This window comes from Micromys minutus (assembly GCF_963924665.1).
Source record: "Micromys minutus genome assembly, chromosome: 6".
Taxonomy (NCBI): Eukaryota; Metazoa; Chordata; class Mammalia; order Rodentia; family Muridae; genus Micromys; species Micromys minutus.
Window position 1 is genome coordinate 26,943,622 of NC_137975.1, and position 22,393 is coordinate 26,966,014.

General features: G+C 48.0%; 1 protein-coding gene across 1 annotated transcript in view; it reads right to left on the minus strand.

Annotated features, from left to right (window-relative positions):
- PKP1 (plakophilin 1) overlaps positions 1–21,942 on the minus strand; it is a gene marked incomplete at its 5' end in the record, with an annotated part of 43,640 nt that extends 21,698 nt beyond the window's left edge. The window contains 2 exons of the mRNA XM_080917595.1: positions 11,796–11,902; positions 21,741–21,942. Coding sequence (XP_080773721.1) covers positions 11,796–11,902; positions 21,741–21,942 — 309 coding nt within the window. The remainder of the gene's footprint in view (positions 1–11,795; positions 11,903–21,740) is intronic.
- Positions 21,943–22,393: the final 451 nt, after the last annotated feature.

The following is a 22,393-nucleotide window of genomic DNA, read 5'->3' on the forward strand; positions in this document are numbered from 1 at the left end:
TTCTTGTATATCTTTGGCTGTCCTGGGACTTGCTCTGTAGACCAGGCTGGCCTTGAACTCACAAGAGATCTGCCTGCCTCTGCCACCTGAGTGCCAGGGTTAAAGGTGTATACCACCACTGCCCCACGGACAACCAGTTCCTATCTACTGAGAAGAGGGACAATAGCAGACTCCAACACAGCCCAGCTCCAGGGCTCAGATACGTTTTGTTACTGACTTTTGACTGTTTGTTTGCCTGAAATAGTCTTAGCCCATAGTCCAGTCGTAATTACCCTTCCTTAGCCTCCTAAGTATTAGGGTTATATGGATGAGCCACCATACCAGGGCTGTCACTTACAAATACATTAAAAAAAAAACAAAACAAAAGTTTGGTGCCTATTTTGGAAGTGTATATATGTGAGAAAATTGGTCCATAATAGTCAGTGTCTCCCATGACCTTTGAGGAGCAGAAACTATGAGAACTTATTAATCTGTTGGTATTAGGACATCTGCAAATAACTAAAGGCTGATTTTTTCCAAAGCATCAAGATGACTGTAGCCCAGGTCTGAGGGAACTACAGAACTCTGGTCAGTAGCCAGAGAGGTTTTTGGGAGGTGACTTTCTCCCTAGAGACACCCAGTGTCCCTGTGACCTGGCCTCCTTGGCTGTAGGTTCCAAGTCCTCTTTATGGGGGTGAGAAGTGTATAGGGTCTCCTCATCCACAGTGGGAGGCATCAAACTGAGCTGGCACTCAGCACCAACTGCTGTCAGAGCCAACTACCACAGCAGCTACAGTGCCCTGCCTTATCAGCTTCTCTCCTTCTTCCTCCAGCACACTGGAGAAATAGGGTTGTTGTAACTCTTGTCACTGTTAGAGTGAGTTTGGGGACAAGGATGTGCGAGTTTATATGTATGTTTCTTGTTAAAGATTAAAAGTATATTGTTAGCTGTGTGTAGGAGTGTGTGGGCGTGTGGTTAGGTGCACGTAAGTGCAGGTGCTCACGTGGACAGAGATGCCGGATCCCCTGGAACTGGAGTCACTGAGAATTGTGAGCTAAGCAGTGTTGAGTGCTGAGAATCAAACTTCTGTCCTCTGGAAGAGCAGCAGGTTTTCTTAACGGCAAAGTCATCTCTCCAGTCCCCCGTGTTTTCTCCTAAAAGGGAAATCTGGCCCTTGGCTGTCTCTCTCCCACAAACTCAGACAAGTTGGAGCCTCAGTCATTCTACACAGCAATGTCATGGATTCTGGGTTTTAAATTCAGAGGCCAACTCAGCTGTCCCAGTGATGGGTCAATGCAGGGAGAGAGGAGTAAGGGGAGCACTGCAGTATGAACTAGCTGCCCAGAAGAATACAGATAGATCTTCCACATCCAGTGTTCCCAGCCTGCCCTGGGATGTTGGGGGGAGGCTGGGTGGCCCCAGAACTACTGTGAGCCCCAAGGTTGTATGCATTTCTCAGTGATAGAAGAGAGCCAAAGATTTTTGGAAAAGACATGTCTTAGGAAACTTGCTTTGCTGGCTCTAGAGACCCTAAAAAAACTAGAATCCTTTCCTGCTAATTAGATCAAAAATCCATATGAAAGAAAGTGGTCATCCTTATTCCCCACTTTTTGGGAACTGACCATGTGTATGCACATATGTACATGCAAGCATTCATGTGCTCACACACAAACATCCACATGTATACACATATGCACAAGCACACACCCATCCTGTACACCCCCACCTGCTCAACTGAGAAATACAGTCTCCCAGAGGTAGACTTGGCTCTCTCTCTTATGTATGTGGTCTCTCTCATTTAGTGTTTATGCCCCAGCCACCAGAATCTGGTGATAAGAACCAAGTCTAAGTGGCAAAGAACACTGGATATAGTGACATATGCCTCTAATCCCAATGTTCCAGATGCTGAACAAGGAGAATTATGAATTCCAGGCCACCCTAGGCTTCATAGTGAGAACTATCTCAACAAAACAAACCAAAAAAGCAAAAAGCTTCCGTTTTAGGTGGCCCTCTGTTGAGACATCAACAGTATCTCTAGCTATGGCTAGCCTGGACTTAAAGACTTTTAGGCCAAGGAGGTACCAACCTCTCCTCTTTTGATGGATTATGACAGATCCTTGAATATATTTAAAAAGAGAATAGAGTTCAGGGAAGGGAAACTCAGTGGGAAAGTATTCGCTTCACATGTATACGGGCCCGGGTCCGATCTTCAGCACTGAGGGGTGAGAGGCAACGAACCTGGCTGCTCACTGGTGTCATACAAGTCTACAGCCTAAAGACCAAGGCTGAAAAGACCCTCTCGCCCAAGGGAAACTGGTGACAAAGGGGACTTTGTAATGGCTGTAGTCGGTGTGTTTTGTACAGGAATATAAATGAGCATAGCAACCGAGAGGAGGAACTGGTCCCTTTAGGCCACACCTTGCTCCAAATACACTGCTGGGTCACCAACGTTATGTGGAGGACAGAGGGGCTGCCGGTGCTAAGGTTGTTAGTGGAAGCTAGAGCCTGGAGTCTCTTGGAGTTAGCCAGCTATTGATTTGGGTGTCTTGGGCTGCCCTGCTTCAAGACTCTGTGGTTAAGAGGGAAATATGGGTCATTGGCTGCTTCCCGAGTATTCCCATCTGTCCCCAGCACCACAGGGCCTCCAGAGAGGTGGTTAGGATTTTAGGTGAATGTGGAAGAACTTGGGGGGTTGTTCCTGAACCCTCTAAGGTTGGTCCCAAAGGAGGTTTTACTCCATAGAGCTTGGCCCTTGGCAGTCGCTAGGCCAGAGACTTCATCTCTCCGTATTCCACTAGCAGAAGTATTCAGCTAGGCATGGAGCTGGTGGCTTTACTGAGTGGCAGAACTCTACCTGGGCGCTTTTTTTTTTCCTTCTTCTTGGCTCTCAGATCTCTATATGACCTGGGTGGGAATCATTGTGGGAAAACCATCCCGAATGATTATCTTATGACTCAGAATCTTCACATATTTTTACCATGCACCATGACTGTGAAAAGACTTTAGGGGTCTGAAGGACACAGGCGGTAACCATCACCAAAGCACGGAGAGATGCTTGCATTTCCAGTCTGATGCTCATGAGGACCAAGCCCAGGGGTGAGTCCCTATGCTCCTGTTACTCACCGACATCTCTTTTAGAGCAAAACAACTCAAAATATCCAGCGGAGCAAACGCACCTCTCTAGCACTAGCTAGATTTCTGTTGCCCAGAGTTGATATTGGTTATTAAGGTCATGCTAACCTTCCTTTTATAGCAAAGGATGCTGGTTTTGTGTAATCCGACGTTAGTGGTGTGTACTTTCTTTTCATAGGAAGTGCACCGAAATTTGAAAGGAATTCCTTGAAAAATAAGAGTTGGAATGCTGGTTTGAATAAACTGTAGTGCTAAGTGCTTGTGACTGGAGTTTTGGAAATGTCAGAGTGCAAAGAGAGGCTTAACACAGCCAGGGGACAAGAACTCCATTCAGGAGAACTGGCTTCAGTCCTCTTTCCCTGCTGGCTGACTTAGCATGCTGGATAATCAGCCTCAGTTTCTCCAATCACACACTGCCCCAGAAGGCTCTTGGTTTGGGGTTGGCTATTCAGCCCTTGCTGAAGTCACAGCATCCTGGCCAACCTGGCTCAGCCCTATTTTCATCCCCTTTAAGGCCACACCCCGAACATAGGGTGGGGGTGGAGGGGCGGGCCCCCAAGCTGCTCCTTTCTCCACCTGTGTCTCTCTGCATCCCCTCCCCACCCCGCCTTTCCACAACCAGATTTGATTTTGTTTTTCAGCTGAGTGTGCGCTCTTGGGGCAGGTAGGCAGGCAGGCCTCGCAGAGACTTGCCAGGGCCCTGGGGGAGAAAGCTGAGCCTCACCCTAGAGAAGGGTGGGGTTGCTTCTTCCACCCACCTGGGAAATGCTACTGCGTTTGTCTCTCTGGGCTCAGTGACAAAAGGAAAATTCTCACCAGTAAAGGCACCAGAAGATCCCTCAATGGCTTCAGATCTATGGCCCTTTTTCTAGTCCCCACTCTGGCTTAGAGCTCCCTGGCAGGGGAGAGATGCCACCCAGCTCCCCGCCCCTCCCAGCTCTTGTCTCTCTTCATGCTTTAGACTTGCCACCCACCCCCCATGGCCACTGGGCTTCAGACTCAATTCTGCCAACTCTACCTACCTGTGAGGTAATGAACAAGCCCCTGCACCTTCCTGCCACTTAATTCCCCTGCAAATCAAATCAGAATCAAAGTGCTTGGTTACCTACCTATCTCACAGATACCCAAGGATCGAGTCTGAGAAACCAAAACATGAATGCTCTGTGTAAGTTCAAAATAGAGCTCTAATCCCAGGGATTATCACATTGTGTGAGCTGACAGAGAAGGCAGAGGGGTGAGATAGTCTTACAAGCCCCTACTTGTTATAATCCAGATCCTAAGGCCACATCCCTAAACCCTACAACCCCTGGCAGCTTTCATTTACAGACCAGGAAACTGAGGCCTACTGAGATTGAAGTCAGCATGTGCTGTAGAATTTAGCTTTTAATTATATCCTCTCTTAGGCTGCTGTTTCATCTGTTCTTTGTCTTTAACCACAGTGTCAGGACTTTAAAGACTAGCATGCTGGCCGAGTACACTGTCAACCCCACCCCCACCCCCCGCCCAAAAGGGCCCCAACCAAAACTCCATTAATAACGTCCAGAGAAAACTAAAGACATTTATTTCATTATTCTTGATTCTACTTAACCTTCACACCATTCCTCTTAAGATTCGGAGGCTGTACTTAGAATGTGTGAGGGTGAGGAAGAAAGCAATGGCTACATCTTCTGGAAGCTTCCATTTTAGAAGACAACCCTATCCCATGCTCAGTAGCTACTGTTTCATTATGTGTCTCCTAATCCCTAGTCAGGAAGGAAGGAAGAGAGGGAGGGAGCAAGGGAGGAAGGGAGAAAGGGAGAAAGGGAGGAATTGAGCCCCAGTGAATCAGCCTAAGTCTTGGTTCTTCTAATTTGACTACCAACTTGGAGCTCTGTATTAATTGTATGGAAACCATAGCTGACCCATCAAGCTGAAACCAACTTTTGCTGTCCTGGGAGATAGTAACGTTCTTTTCTGTGGAGTTTCTGGGCAGAGTCTGCTGCTGACAGTGTCCTGGGCTACTGGCCATGCCCTGAGCTAGCTACATCCAGTCTTCCCCCTCCTTCCCTAACAAAAGGCCACCCATCTATCCTGCAGCTCCCCCATGAGAACAAGAGGACTAGGCAGGAGAGTGTGTAGACCTGCTCAATCCACTTTGAGGGGGCAGTGTGAGTTCTGTTCCCAAGGGATTGGCTGTAGGAAGCCAGGGGGTCTTGTGGGACTCACAAGCTGCTACCCCTGTGTGGTGATGTATTCTTTTGGGACAGCCAGAGCAGTGCTCCTTCTCCTCGGTCCCAGCCACGGGGCTTCGCTGTGTTCTCCATCCTCTCCTCTCTTTTCACACAGCTCAGCATTTAGCATCTCTTAGAGGCCCGTCTGGCCCCCACCTGAAGCTTCTACTCAGTGATGCCACTTGCACGTATGTATCATAACCCTGTCCTCCTATCTCCGTAGGATCATGGGCACTGCATAGAGAGCATCCTTCACTCCTTTGCCAGGGAAGGATTCAGGCTGTGGATGTTAGATCGGAGAGGTCCTCAGCTAAGTGTATACGACTCAGGTAAGCTAAGCCAACTGTGGAGGGAGAAGCATAAAATGGAAGCTGCTCAACCTAGATGTTAGCAGAGGCACTGGGATAGACGGTGGCTTGTCAAGGAGGGCCATTTGTCATGGACATTCGTGTAGATGAAGTTCCACTTTTAAAGTGCTGGGAGCCTGCCTATAGCAGCAATGAGTTGTCAGGGACAAGGCACATTTACCCTTCTCCAGTCACTGTCTCAGATGCCTCCTTTTGCCTTCCTAGGCACATTCTGTCCTTTGGCAAGTAGGATCGTTGTCTCTTCTTGTCGGGTGATAGCCTGGGGCCCTTGTGGGACCCTCCTATCTCTCAAGGCTTGGGGGAAGTGAGTCATGAGCTGGCATCAGAAACACAGAGTTGGCAAATCCATCTATTGCTCCCTCCGAGAGCAGGATCCATGTTAGAGTCTACACTACCTTCCCTCACCGGGACTTTGCAAGAAAAGGCGAAGGCTGGCAGGCACCGCCAAAGGATCCCAGCTTGCACGCCTGGAGTAGCACTTAGGAATGGGAAGAGGGAGCAGAGGCGCTGAGCCTGAAACTTTAAGTCAGGGGAGTTACTTAGTGGAGCTACATGCTATGCCTCGGTTACCCCTCTGCAAGGCTAAAGTCAATGAACTCCTAACACATCTTCCAGATGTGGCAAGAGCTAACTGGACTTCCTTTACTGGGTGGTAAGAGATGCTCAGATGAGAGCAGGAAGGAGGCAGAGAGCCTTTACTCACCCGGACTGAAGCAGAGCCTCTGGGCTGAAGGAGCAGTACCAACGCCAACCATAGAGCCACCCGGGTTCGGTTTCGGCCCCGAAGCTCTGAGTCGCGAGTGAGCTCTCAAGGCCTACAGAGTGTTAAGCTTTGGCAAGGAGCTAATAAAAGGTCCTTATTCCACGCTGAAAGAACAAATGCCACTTCAGGTCCCCCATCTTGTAGCCGTGTCATTGAGGCCTCAATCCAGGCCTCGAACTGCTGATTGATTATATCATACAATAGTCTTCCTACTACACTGAGAAAGAGATTTCCCACATTTCAGAGATGGAGGCTCAGGCTGATTTAAGAGCAAGCCTGCAGTCACTCAGATAATGAAGGGGGAGAGCCAGGATTTGGACTGAAGAGCCTGAGTCAAGTCAGGCTTGTTTCTCTCTCATGCTCTCTTGAGACCCAGCCTCTGTTGACTGTCACTCTGACAGAGGTGAACCACCAACCCAGAGAGCACCGCCATGACATTACTATCTCCCACCAAAGCCTGAGACGGCCATTGTTCTGATATCTTACCAAGAGTTCCTATAGGTTGCCTTGAGAAAAAACAGGTTTGGTTAGCTTCAGAATGAAGGCCCCTAGTGCATGGTGCACATGACCCTGTCGTTAAGGGAACACCAAGCACAGATACATCAATTAGGTAAGCAGCTCGGAGAAAGATCCAGGACAAAGACGGGATTCTCCCTCCCTGTGTTCCTGGAGAGTCTCGCTTCAGGAATGCCAAGCTGAATTTAATTGAACATATCTTTGATTCAATATGGCGGCCACGGTGGCTCATCCTATTTCGGAACTGGCTGGTATTGTCCATATAATCGATTCCCTTTATAGAGCAGATCCTGGGAGGGACGGTCAAGTTCAAACCACATCCAAAACCACTTTACTCGATAAACTCGCAAATTAATGCAATGCTCAGGATGTGTTTCCTGCTTTAAAAATAGGAAAACGCTGGCTCTGACGTGCACAGGAGTGGGGATTGCTGCTGCCCTCTGCCTCAGCATCAACGGAGTCAGATCCATGTGATAGTGACTACTTACAGCTTTAGAACAGAGTATCTGTGCTTTCCACATGGTCTCAGTTCTCTAGTATCTCCAGTCTGGTCTACCTGAACCAGAGGAAGGTATTTTAAGTGACCCATTATCCAGATAATTAAGAGGGACCAAAGACTTCTATTTTCCAATTAGAAACAGAGGCAGCCTGAGGTAACTCTGCTTGGGTTCCTAGCCCAGTAGAGGAGTTCTTATGGAGACTTGGAATGACAGACCTTAAGACACAGGACATAGAGCTGTGTTTCAGTCTCATATTAAAAGATATTTTTCAGAGATGCCTTTATTCTCAACATTTGAAAGCCGAGGCAGAGGCAGGGGACTCTCTGAGTTTGAGGCCAGCCTAATCTACAGAATGAGTTCCAGGACAGCCAGGGCTACACAGAGAATCCCTGTCTTGAAAAACAAAACAAATCAACAACAGCAACAATATTGGGGCTGGAGAGATGGATCAGTGGCTAAGAGCACTGGCTGCTCTTCCAGAGGATCCTGGTTCTATTCCCAGCAACCACATGGAAGGTCACAACTGTCTAACTTCAGTTCTGGGGATCTAACATCATCACACAGACATGAATACCGGCAAAATACCAATGTACATTAAATAAATAAATAAATAAATAAATAATGTATTTTAAAAATTATTTTAGTTATGTCATTTTGTTGTATTTTACCTCATAAGTTTGCTATGACTTTCCCATTAGTGATTATTGCCAAGTAAACAAAAATTGAGTCTAGGAAGAGAAACTATGGGCATTCCCTTCCTTCTCCTGTTGGCATTAGACTCCCCCAAGGACAGAAGAATTAACTGGAAGTCTGGGGAAGAGAGGATGAAAGGGTTTGGATTTATAGACCTCTTGTGAGTCCCTCAAACATGGCTGCATTGTTGACACATAGAATTCTATAAGGACAGATACAATCAACGTCACAAAAAGTCTAAGTACCTAGAGCAGGGAAAACAAATCTCCCCAGGTGAATAGGTAGGAGGTCAGGGATCTAGGCCGCCATACCATTAGGCATCTGTGTGACTTTCAGTGAATCATTTGTCATCTCTGGGCCTGAGTTTCCTATCTGTAAAACCCACTGGTGCTCTGTCTGGCTGGCTGTCTGGCTCTGAGAACTGGGATGGGAGCAGAGTTGGCTCATCTGAGGTGTCAGGTGTGGGGACATTCTTTGTCTCATGTCACAGATTTCTTCTTTGGAATGCCTGTAGGACCGTTGGGTTGTAATACTGTCTTGTGGGCAGTACTTTGTCTCTGAAGGAGGAGGCTGGAATGACCCATAGTTGGTAGTGTGATGCTGAGGCAAATGGTTTGCTTTGGACCAGTCTATTCCTTAAGCCCCTGGATGCTTTTTGTATGCCAGACTCACTTCATTTTAAGCTTATTTATAAGACTCTTTATATTCTGTTTCCTAAAACTTGTAACATAATTGGTCATTGATAAATGCAAAGGATTTTTTTAGCTAGAAGATTATAGTCTAATGATACAGACTATAAAGTAACACTACTAATTTCAAAATATAGTTAGAATTTTCTTTTAGAATTGCCTATTCTATTCGATTCTATTGCCTACTCTATGTTTAAAGAAAATATTTACTCACTAGTGATAAAGCTTTAGTATTTGAGAATGGTGAGATATTTGCAACCACAATCAAATCTGAAGAATGTAGGGCTCAGAGCGGGCAATTCTGATCTAAGAGGATCATAAGGAAGTAATACTAGTACCTAGATAACTTCTAAGACACACTGAAAACAGTTCCATTTACAAACATCTACAGGCTCTAGAACCATTTGAGCAGGATGTTGGTGTAATTCTCCAGTACAGAAACCATTGCCTTTATCCATTTCTGTTCACCTTTGCTTCTTCCAACTTGACTAGAAGTTCACTGAGGGCGACGTGAGTCTTTGCAGTATCTTCTGCAATGTGTGCCCTGTGGTGCTGTGCCCAGAAGTTGCTCAATGCTAGCTGACTGACCCACCGAGTGAATAGAATGTAGGAAATGGTTCTTCACCAGCTCTCAGCAACTCCTGCAGATGAACCACACCCTCCTCCCCATACTCCCTGTTTTGGGCTGCCATATTGGTTTCACCAGAGGGTGGGACATACAACATCCCATGCCAGTTGTGCCAACCACAGGAAAAATCTCACAGGCACACGGTTTTCTCACGCCACAGATCACTATTACTGTTCTTCCCACTCTCCTCCTCTCTGAATAGGGACCCCATTTGGTTTAGCTCAGTGTGCGGCTGATTATACGTCTGGCTCCAATATCAATTACTCTATTTCCTCTCTACTCGGCCCCCTCCCTCTGCCAAATCCTCGTGTGTGCACAGCTCTTCCCCGTTCCCATAGCCTCTTCTGAACTGAGAGGAGCCGGGACAAGCCCCAGCAGCTACCCTGTCATGAGTCATGTCTGCAGTATTGCAAGCAAAGGAGTGAAGAGGGTTGGGCCTTTGGAAGGAAAAGGATTTCCAGTGGCTGTCAGAAAATGGGCCTGGGGAGGTGTGGGGGCCGTTTGGGAACATTAATGGCAAGCTAGACAGCTAAGGATTGAGTTGCTTATCTATAAAAACATGTTAGAAAGGCACGGGCCATATGATGTCTTTTAGAAACACATCCTCCCACATTTCCATGGTTACACTCTTTGTTTGCTAACACGGTTAATATAGCATGATAGCTACATGTGAAGTAGAAAAACTGGTAGCATCGGTCTCGTTTTGTGGAGGGGAAAACTGGCGCTCAGACTTGACCAGTTTTATCAGGAGTCTCAGCAGAGAGTAGAAGCTGCTTGAGCCCCGGCCTGGGCACACGGAGCATGGGCATTGTTATCCATTAGCATGAATAGTCACTTGGATCAGTGAGTCCAGGTGTTTGCCTTCTGGGGGCTTTACCCAACCCCTTTATTCTGCATCACTAAGGCAGTTTCTGAATCTCTCTGGACATCACCCTTCGCGTTAAAGCCCTTTGGCATCTATGAGTGCTCTGCAAGCTTACTCAGTTTGATCGACTAAGTTTATGTTATCCTGAGAGTGACAACTGATGTAGATGATCCCCACAAAGGATAAGAGATAAATTCGTAGCAGACTGAGTTCATTCTTTTCCTTCGTCTGAAATCTGCAACATCCACGAGAGATCCAGATCAAGAAAGGGAATCAAGCCGTGGTAGAAGAACACCAAGTTCACAAACTGCCCACTCTTCCTGCACAGGACCCCAGGACCCTCAGCGACTTGGAGTGACATCTGTGGTCATTTTGTTCAAAACAAATGCTGCTGATCCTGTATCCCTTACAAGACCCAGCCCTAGTTTTGCTTGGAGGCATATCTTTTATCCTGGTCTGTTCAATGTTTTGGAAACCCCATAAAAGAAATCCCAAGAACAAAGCAGGTTAAGGTTGAAATTAGCAAAAGTAAATAAAAATCATGGAACTTGAGGACCCTGGGAAACCTTGGGTGCCATGTAGCCTGATATTCTTGGTTCTGGAATGGGACAAAACATATGCTAATTCCCATGATTGTATCCAGAGCACCCAGCATAGTACTTTGTGTAGAGCTCAGCTCCGTAGGCATCTATTCAGGTGGGTAGGGGGAGTTGAGGAAGACTGAGCCAGAACCAGGATTAAAGGATCTGTGATTAACTCCACCCACTTTAATTTTTTTGTAACCTTTCCAACTGTCATCTGCTTTTAATGTATATTACTTCATTTATCCTTGCTAATAAACCCAAGAAGTCTTTGTTGTATCGCTTGACTTGTAAGGAACTTGAGTCCTGAAAGTTAAGACCCAAAGACACAAGTTCAGTGAGTAACAGAGCTTGAATCTGAACCCAAACTTCTCTGACTCAAAAACCCAGGCAAAACTCCTAGAAGGCTGCTTTTGCAGACGCTGCTGTGAAGAACATGTTCTCCTTATCTTGGGGGGCATGGGAGAGGCTTTCTGGGCACTTCTTTGATCACTAGTACACACGAAATGAGAAAACACTTCATGATTTCTCCCCAAAACCTCTACCTACTACAAACAACCTCCAGAATTTAAAACTTCTCACATATCCTGATCAAGTCAGGAAAATTGGGGGGATAAACTCTTAAAAATGCTTTCTCTAAAAAGTTCTCATGAGCTACTCAGAAATACCCAATGAGCATCAAAGGAGATTGCCATAGCCCCCTATGAGGCAGTGGCTAAGCCAGCAGCCCTAGTTAGATCTGCAATCCTGACTTACTGACTGAAGTCTGCATTTCTCTTTTTGAGCAACCAGTGAAAGCTCTCACCATCAGAAACCCCAGACCATGACCACAGATGTTTCAGATCTTTCAAAGTGGAAGCAGTTCCTTACCGGATATCCCCATGAGCCATTCCCGGCTTGGAACTTGGAGAAGTAGCTGCTTCTGCTTGTGGTGCCATAGTTGTTGTAATTGTCAGCCAGCCCATCATACATGGAACCTGGAGGGCAGAGAAGGAAGGTTAGGACAGAGATGACCATCATCTTCACCCTCCCTGCCTCCGTGCTATCACCCACAGCAGGTCTGCCACCTCTGTGGAGGGAAACAGACTGAGTTCCTGGGGAAGAATGGAGAATGGCTTGTCATCTGCTGGACATGCCCACCATATCTTTCCATGTCTGCCATAGCCATGGTCCACCAAAGAACCACCAGCTTGCTCTTAGACCCCATGGGAGTCATTGACACCTACAGGGTAGGAGCTGTCCCGGAGAGCCTTGGAGAATGGCAGTTCCGACCCAGGGAATTATAAGTTCACGTTCCACAAAGAAGAGCTGCCCACTTGGGGAAGGAAGGAAGGATCTCGACATCCCGGGTTCAGAGCGTCAAGGTAGAAGCTCACTGAAGGGCAAGCTGTTTAGACCACTTCTATCAGGACTGTGAGTTCAAACCTGAGCCCAGCCCCCTCAGATGATCGGGCCTGCCCCTTCCTTCTCTTCCGAGGTCCTCTGGCTGGTAAACGGGGAACAATGGTCAACCTCAAAGGGCCAGTGAAGATTAATTAATGTTTTCACAATGTTTGGAGACCCACAAATGACAGGCTCTGCAGGAGGACACAGTGTCATTAGGGTTATTAGTGGTGAAGTGGCTTTGAATCACAGAAAGCAGGCTGGATTTGGGGTTTGAGCAGCAACCCATCTTCCTTTTCTTTCTCAGAATGGCAGGAAGAGGAGGGGGGTTTTACAACACAGCATCAACCCCAAGCAAGTTGGTCTGTTTGAGATCTTAATGTCATGAAACATTGGTCACAGTGACATATCATTCCCCATGATGAATCTTTCTTCTCTTCTGAGCCATACCCCTCATAGTCTATACATGTCTCAAAGCCAGAATCAAGACCTCATCATCTTCTTCAGGAAGCTCTCACTGAGCGGTCCTTCTCAGAGCAATCTCTCTAGTCTCTGATATATCCTGCGGCTGTACCCCATGTCATGAGCCTCTGGCTGTCCTGTTTCCTTGGCTACATTGGAAGCACCATGAAAGAGAAGTCCATGGGAATAAAGGTGAGCAGGCGGGTGAGAGCCTTCTTAGAGGGATGCACATTCCTTTCCTCTAAGGTGATCTTTGGAATCCCCCATCAGAAGTCCTGCTAAGGAGGAGAGCTAGACCTTGACCTCCCTTGGATTCATTAACCCTTTCACTTCTGCTTCTGGGATCTAGATTGTCTGAGTTGGGAACAAGAACAGGATAGTTCAGAATTAGGCCAGCAACCTGCTTAGGGCCACCTCCTCTGTCCCAGCACGAGATTCGTAACAAAGGCATTTCCTTTGACTCCAATTCCTCTTCTTCTTGGAGGGTGAATAGGACATAGAAATATTGGCTGAGACGGTTTGCCCCAGAAGCCTGAATGTGTTACAATTGGTCCTGGCCTGGTTCATAAACTCTCTCTGGGCCTCAGCTCCTTTTTTTCCTGTAAAGGTTGCCTTTTCTGTATCCTAAGTGGTCCATTCACTATGGACATATACTCCCATAGCTATGAGATTATAGTGACATATACCTGATCCATCCAGAGAAACTTTTCTAAGATGAGGCTCAGCTTTCATGGCTGACAACTAAGACTGACCCTGAATCCTTTGCCTCCTGCCTCAGACTCATGCCAGAGACTTTCCACCCACAGAGCCCCAAATCCCACCCCATAGGGCCCAGGTCCATGTCTTCCCCCTAAAAATGAAGTCCTAGGATTCTGCCCAGTCCACAAAAGCCCCTGACTACGCCCAGCCCTCTGCAGGTACGGTAAGTTTGCTCCCAACTCTGTCCAAAGTGCAGCTGCTCTTCTGGATGAACCATGTTGCCATAGGAACAGGAGAAAGCCTATGGACTTGGTTACTAGAGAAGGGGGTCCCAGCCAGGCACAGATGCAATCAGGACTCCAATGAGCTGATGCCCAGGTCTCACCCGCCTTGATCCAGTCCGTGTCTGTCAACTCTTCTAAAGCTTGGCAGGCCAGTGTCTGCTTGGCTTTCGTCTCTTGAGCAGGCATTTCTCCCCAAAGGGCAGGTAAGGGTCAGCCAGCTACTTCAAGATGGAAACTCTGGGGTGGTGACAGGTACTTCAACAAAGCCCTGGGGAGGCCTCCTACTTTAGGAATCATCTCTTGGAGGCTCCCACCCAGGCCTCCACCCCAGTGAGGGCGAATCTACCAACATGACCTGATTCCTGTAGGTCATATAAAACTCTCCCTTCTATGCCCTTCACCAGCCTGGCTGTCCTCTTAAACATCCTCCAGGAGACATAGGCACTGTGCCACAGAGGAAGAAATGGAGGTGTTGAACGGAAGCAGAGGATGAGATACTCTATTCTCCCCAGAGCTGTTCCCATGCCTCCAAGTGACTCAGGTGAAAACTGCTCTGAGGCATATGTCTCCTTTGCTTGGTTCCTTCCAGGCAACCTCGGAAACCTTCAAAAACCGATCTGCAATCGGGGAGCTGCCTGCATCCCTGTGTGAGTGAAGCAGCCGTTATGGCAGAAGGTAGATACACAGCTGCAGAGGTGGCAAAGGTAGGGAGGAACCTAGAGATGTGACCCATCAGAAATCATGCCAGCAGAAGCCGGGGAGTGAGGGGAGATGGTGAGCCCTCTCTGTAACTGCACTGTTCCCACACCCTTCCTCGCTCCGGACCCCAGGGTGCCTGGATAGTAAACTATGCCCTCTAGAAAACAGGTTCAACAGCAAGAACACAGTGTTCCTCCCTCTGCAAGAGTAACCATGACAGCTTGCTCCCTTCCTGGTCTCTCCAGGAGTACAAAACTTACACCTAAGAAGCCTTTCTTTTCTTTTTAAAGATTTATTTATTTTATGTATATGAGTACACTGTAGCTGTCTTCATGCACACCAGAAGAGGGCATCAGATCTCATTACAGATGGTTGTGAGCCACCATGTGGTTGCTGGGAATTGAACTCAGGACCTCTGGAAGAGCAGTCAGTGCTCTTAACCACTGAGCCATCTCTCCAGCCCCCTTGGAAGCCTTTCTTGGCTATCCATAATTGCCTCTGCTGCATATACAACCCATGCCTGTAGTATCTCTAACACTGGATACTCTGAGCACCTTTACAAAGCCTGAGTTATATCTCTGCTTTCCTAGGGATCCCACATACAAGGCACTGCTCTAGCTGTGCCTTGGCCGTACTGGCCTGAGCTGGGCATTTTGGCGCCACTTTTCCTCCCCTGTCCAGCCAGCCCTGTGGGAAAAATACTCTGGTACCTAGAGGTTCAATACCCCCATTTAATACCAGGTGAGATTAGTCTTAGAACTCTATCAACCAGGGCCTCTTTTACTCCAAATGTTCTTTGAGGGCAGTGTTAACTGGAACAAAAGAGGAGGCTGTATGAAAGTTTCAGTGTCTTTGAGACAGATTCTTTATCCCGGGTGTGGAGGTAAAGGGAGAATATCTGAACATCCAGTTATCCCTCTGAATCACACTGTTTTTCCTGACAAACAGCTGCCTTTCCCACTGTTCTCTCTACATGGGTTCATTTGCCGGGAACAAAATGATGTGGGCTTCTTAAGTGAGGTGGGCAGCTATCTCTGCGTGGGCATCATCAGGACATGTCTGCCTACACACAGAACCCAACGCTTTAGAATATCAAAGAGTTTCCCTGATCCACAGGCAGTGGGAGCTGCTTGTCTCAGGCCCATGTCAATGTGGAATTTCACTGGGTGGAGCCATGTTGGATAAGCTACTGCACTGAGGACAGTTCTGTGCTCCTCTTCTGGTCTGTGCCTTAGATGAGACTGTCTGGCTTTCTTGTGTCATATGGGTGACCCAAGCTTTCCCAGCTACAAAATCTTTGAAAGGCAGGTAAGCATGGGGGAGGGGCGACTCATCCTTCTCCACTTTCGAGCTTTCAAACAGTCACACCCACCCACAACACTTGAAGCATTCTTTCTCTTCTTGAGCCAACTCCCTGTCTGCATCTAATACTCTGCAAAAAATAAGCAACAGATGATCCCAAGCATATTTTAATACTTCAAACTTCCATCACAACAACCTGGATTCAATGGCTGTGCTTACTCTACTTTTCTTGGAGTGTGGGGTCCGTACAACTCTCTCTCTCTCTCTCTCTCTCTCTCTCTCTCTCTCTGTGTGTGTGTGTGTGTGTGTGTGTGTATGTGTGTGTGTGCGCGCGTGCACGAGCACCCATCCATCCATGCACTATTCGTATCCTTCTTCCAGAAAGCTGGGGGCTCTCTAAGCAAGGGATTTTGTACTTTTGTACTTAAACTAGATGCACCTCACCTCCATTCCCAGAATAAGCTTCTATATCATAAATATCCCCAGGATAAGGCCTGCTTGGCTAACAGCCCTCAGGGGTAGAGGCCACCTGAAACGCCTCGATTTCCCATCTCCCAAACCTACCTCCTTAGCTTAGCTACACTTGTCAGAAGGTAGCCTCTCTGGGAGTCTATAACTATCTCCCAGAAGACCGACACATCTTCTTACTTCTGTACCCAAATCAAGCCCATCGATTCCTCAGTATAAAGATTTTAAGAAAGAAGCCCATAATCTTTCAGCTTTGAAAAGGTCCTTACCCACCCCTGCTCCAGAGCTCTCTTTATCTGTGGTACCCACAGGTAGACACACAGTGAGAGGGATTTAAATGAGGTAATAGAGAGAACTTCTTGGAAGATACATGTGAGACGCTGTCCCTGGAAGATAATCAAGAGTGGGAAGGAATCCCACTCCTACTGTGTGAACAGATGATTAAGGACCTGAGGAGGACTTATGCCTCTCCTCCGGCCACAGGAGCATGACCAATCTCCTCATCTGGAGCTCCCAGGATCCCAGGGAGGGCAAAGAGTTCAGTACAACTTCATCAAGCACTCTCTGCAACAGTTCTTGGCTCCTGGGCTTATGCATACAACAGAAAGGCCCAAACACACCTTGCTGCCCTCATTAGACATCTTCTCCTCAACCTCATAAGGTTCCTGCATGCTTTGCTGAGCAATGGTTAAAGTGAGCTCTGATGTGCCTGTTCTATCTGATAGTACCCGTGTGGCTACAGCTGAACCCACGGCATGGGTACAGCACAGGCCCATGCTGTGGAACAGGCCTTGTGTAGGCAGCTGTGGTCAGGAGCATAACCCATTACATAGGAACCACTCCTCTAGGGGAGCAAGAGCAAGTGTACATCAGGTACAGGGAATCCTTGTGCTGGTCTGACATGAGAGAACGGTAGGAACTGGGATCATAATTCATGGCATAATCAGCAAACGGTTTTATAGCACCAACTTCTGGACGGACTAAATCAGAATCGCGACAGCAGGACCTGGGTACTTGCTTTCTAAGCGTCCCCCAGGATTTTTAGAACCTGCACCTTCGTTTGGGGTTAGATGATGAGAATTTTATTTTTGTAGTCTAGCTAGGATATTTACTAGAGAGACAAAACAACTAGGAAGTCTTGTCTTTTTCAGACAGCTGCAGGCAGTTTGGGCAAAGTCTTTACAGAGGGAGAGGATTATAAATCTATTTCCAAAGGGCACAAAGCACTTTTGATATGCTCTTACTCAATTCCTAACAGCTGCAGAGACCCAGAGAAAGGTATTGACTTGTCCAAGACTGCAAAGAAGAAAATCGTAACAAGCCAAGCTGGGCTCCTGCCATAGTACCGGCTGCAAGGTGTGGTGTGTGTACATGCCTACACTATGTGCTAAGTGTGTATCAGTACATGTGCATGCACGGGATGTGCTGTGTGTGTATCTATGAATAGATGTGTGTAGCAAATGCATGTATTCATATGTGTATATATATATATTCATAATGTACAATATATGTGTGTGTACATTTATGCATGTGCTAAATGTTTTCATGCATGTGTATGTTCATGTATGTGGTGTTTATATGTATATATATGTATATATGCATTGTGTATGAGTATATGTCACATGTACATATGTGTGTGTGCATATATGTTCATATTCATGTATATTGTAGTATATGTATATATGTAATTGTGCATGTCCATGTGTATAGAGTAACTGTATGTCTACAACATATATATCCTTGTGAAGAATGTATGTACATGTATATAACACACACCTACAAAGAATATCAAATAAGGATATTTGGCGACCTTCCATTCTGTTATGGTCAAACATCATAAACCTTCTAGAAGTTATGCCCCATCACAGAAGCACCTTTTAGATTCTTAAGTCTAGAATAAACGGCATGTTAGTATTTACTATTTGGGTGGGTTGCAGCGCCCCCCCCCCCCACGGGTTACCCGGCAGTAATACCTCCAATATATTTTTACAGGCTCTGTCTGGGAGCTGAACAGAGAATGGGATCCAGGAAACAAACAGCATTATCTACAAAACACCCTGGGATACTCCACATTTTTGCATGTGTTGTAACAGGTCAACAGAAATAGTGGCTAAAACCCCAACTTCAAGCCAAGATAAACGGTAAAGAAACAGAATTGGTTCATTTGAAGTTTAATTAGTATGTTTTGCCTCTGGAACAAGCTTAAACACAAATGCCCTTTAGCATCTCTCATCTCAGCTTGGAGTCTGAGAAAACAACCCCACAGTGATGTTGACCCACAGTCCGTGGCCAGGAAAGGCCAGCTTTCAAGGATGGAATGAACAGACCTCCTTTGGCAGGGGTTCATGCTGAGACACAGGCAAATACAAACACGCAAGTCACCAAAAGCAGGGCCGCCCAAGGCTGCCCTTTCATGGCACGCAGGAGCGGGCATGAGACTGCAGCTCCCGAACAGGCGGGAAACTTGGAGGGTGAGCGGGCAGCTCCTTAAATCTAGCCAAACTCCAGTCTCTGCTCAGAGGGAAGAAAGGCTCTGTGATTTGGTGGGAAATACCCACAAAGGGGAGAAGAAAAAGCTTCTGGCCCAAGACGGGACTTTAGACCCACGGACAGTTAAGCAGCCAGCGCCATGCAGTTCAAATGCTAGTCTTGTTAAATACTTTGGAAGAAGCGATAGAAGAAAAGTCCCTTTGTGAAACCTTGTGTGTGATCTGTGTGTTATGGTGGCTGTTGTTGTGCCTGACTCAAATGAGATATGGGATAAGCTGTAGGAAGAGATTCCAAATGAGGTGTACACACCTGAAAGTTGTAACTATCTGTCAGCCCTTCACCCTCATAGGACAGATTGTTATCAACAATCAGGGGAGCCTTTCCAACCCTTAGAAACATCAATAGTCCCTAGCAAAGATCTCTTGCTGAACAGATCCACCCCCCCACACTACACACACACACACACACACACACACACACACACACACAACTACCACTACCATTTGCTTATTTCCCACATAGTCAGGAAGACAAATACTTGATACTTCATGGATAGTTCCCTTGGGTAGATAGCAACCTTCCTCTGCATGGTCTTTAGCCCTCCTGGGGACTTCATGACCAAGTTGAGGGATCTGGCCTACCATGAACAAGGAGGGAATAGGTAGATATATACATTAAAATGGTGCCAGGTTCCTTCTCCAGCCCTCAACAGCTCAAATCCCCCTTGCCGAAGAGAACAAAGTGACAAGAGTGGACCTGATGGATGAGGGTCTGAGGGAAAAAAGTAAAGGCCTTTTCTAACCGCCTGGGGCTATTGCTATGTTTTTTCTGTCTGTTCATCAAGAGCACCAGGAACAGTGGCCATTTTACCGAGGAACCCCTTGGGTGGGGTCAGCCTTCTTTAGAGTGTGAGTTCTAACAAAGAGGCTCTGGGTGTGAGGCAAGAAGCTCCAGACCCTGTTGAAACCTGTGTTCTGCTCCAGGAGAAGATCCTGTGAGAATTCAACTGTCCAGGCAGTGGGGGCCTTCCCGGGCTGCCAACTGGTCTGTTCCAGCATGGAACGCAGGCTTCTGACATGGAAATTACCAGAAGAAAGAGAGCGCAGAATGGCTGTGCAGCAGACACAGAACACTTGGGCGTTTCGGATGAAGAGGACAGAGAAATCTGACGAAAACAAAGCCAGACAAACCAGATGCACCAGCTCCAAGTGGCCCAACTGCCTATTCCAGCCGGGAGAACTGGCCCTCCCTTTGGGAACCTCCCTGAGGCTGAGGTTAGAGCAGACACACCTACAGGGCCAGTCCCAGGAGTTTCTGGACAAGGATGCTTCAGGAGGCATCAGGGTCAGCCCTAAGCCTCTGCCCGGCTGAATCCCCTTGGGGAACCTTTGGCAGAGACATCAACAGATGGCTACCCACAAGGCCAAAGCTAGAAGCAGCAGTTTGAGGTGACAGATGTCAGGGAACACCCTGATAGGTAGTGAGAAGGGATGTTTGGGCCCTGAACACAGTTTGAGATTTTCCTGGCTCTAGGAGCCAGGAGCTGAGTCTGGTAGAACAGGGGTGGAAAAGGACAAGGCTAAGCAGTAAGCTGAGGACAGTGGGTGGCCTTAAGCTATGCCCTGGGCTGTGGCTCCAGACAAAGGCTCCAGGAGGCTCTTTGTCACTCCAAACCTGCTTTCAAATGAAGCCAGTAAGCAGTGACAAAGGCTGTAAATAAAAGAGGAGTTAGGGCACATCTGTCAGGAGAGGAGCCAGGTGCCCAGACAGGGGCAAAGGGCACAGAGAACAGCAAAGATTTTTGGTGTAGGAGGTGGCAGAGTCTGCCAACAGCCATTTTCTCCTTCTTAGCTCTACCAAGGGGCCACTAGGGAACACATGCCTAGGGCAGAGAGTATGGGCCTGTGGGCACACTGGAGGGCTGGCAGGTGTCCCTTGCTGCTCCCCCAGGTCTCTATAAGCATTCTCTGTTTGACCTGGACTGGTTCACAGTGTGGTCTTTTATTGGCATTTTACTCAATTTGGCTAAATAACAAACGCGTTCAAGTTTTGCCAATGACACTTGATAAACCAAGGTTGGCATATTTCTTACTGGGAATCTTTTGTAGAAAGTTTTACTCTGAAATTCCTACCTTTGACACCTTGTCATGTACACTTTCCGCTTTCGGCTTCAGGGACCTTTCTCCTGGCCTCCCCCAAACTGGGGCTTGTCACTCACACAGCCTGGGACTGGGATAGGACTGGGAGCCTAAACTGGTGAAGTGGGCTCAGCTGAGCCTGGGAGTTTTCCCACGCTACTGAATTCATTTCCTGTTTGTCGGTATTTTCTACTTAAGCTGGGTCAGGGGAAGGGGGCTCTGTATTAAGGATTAGAGAAAGAGAGCAAGCACCCAGTCCTCCCTTCCTTGTTATGGGGGCTCTGGCCTCTTAATTAGATTTGCATCTGTGGTTTGCTTAGACTCCATGTAAAACAGCAGGGGAGGCGCTCCCTGACTACCTCTCCATCCCATAATGCCACTCCTGAACCCATATTTCACCGCAGTAATTCCGATGCTCCCTTTCCTCCTTTACACATCACCTCCCCTAGGGAAGTTGTTCCTCTCCGCCTGGGTGCAAGCCAGAGACCAAAGGTTCTGATGATTGTAAAACCTGCAGAAGGTGAATGAGAGGATGGGGGAGGGGGATAGGCTAGAGCACTCGGGTCTGGAACTTCAGGACAGATACTTAAAGATAATCGGAGGCTGGTACCCATGAAGCAGGATTGGGGAAAGAGAGCCATCTGGATACAAAAAGTTAGTCCCAGCTGTGTCCCCAGAGAGCCACCCATCCTAACCCACAGCGAGCCACCGATCTCCAGCAGCAGGCTAGCTGGAGGCGGTCAGGTCCACCCCGTGGCAATGGCCTGATTGCTGAGATGTGCGCACTCTTTACAGACCCCGCCAAGGCAGGCTGACACTGTCCCCACGGGCCCACGGAAGCGCGTCGGAAGAGACGCACCATCCCAAGGGCGTCCCGCGCGCGTCTTTACCTCGGTTGGAGTGACTCAAGGTGGACGACTGGGAAGACTTAGACTTCTGTCTTTTGACAGTCATCATCACCTGCTCCTGCACACGCTGCCTGCCCGACGTGCCGGTCTTCATCTTTTGGTCAGAGGGCAAAGCGAGCGTGGAGTTGTCCTGGTCCTGGAAGCATTCGTACGCCAGCGCGGTCTTGAGCGGCGAGTGGTTCATGGTGGCGGGAGGCGCGGGCCAGGGGAGCGGGGAGTGCGAGCGCAAAGGTGCGAGCCGGGTTGCGAGCGCGTGTTCTCCACTCAGCGGCTCCCTATGGCCATAGAGGGCTGGTCCGCGTGAGGGCTCCCGGCTGCTGCTCCTGGTGCCTCCGCCCGGCTCGTCCCTCAGTAGGCACTGGCCGGACCCGCCCTCCGTCAGACAGGATATACCACCCCTGCCCTGCGCCACCCACTCCGCAGGCCGCCGCTCAGACGCGAGCTGCAGGGCACTGCTGCTGCCAGGAGGGCGCTGGGGTGTGTGTGTAGGGAGGGGGGGAGTGCCCGGTGTGCAATTCTCCCAGGCTCGTCCTTCCTCTCGGGGTGACGACTTGAGGTCCAGGGGAGACGCCCCTGGGTCCTGCTACTGCTGGTTCCAGGAGAAAGTGTGTGCTCAAGCTAAGGACTGATCGACA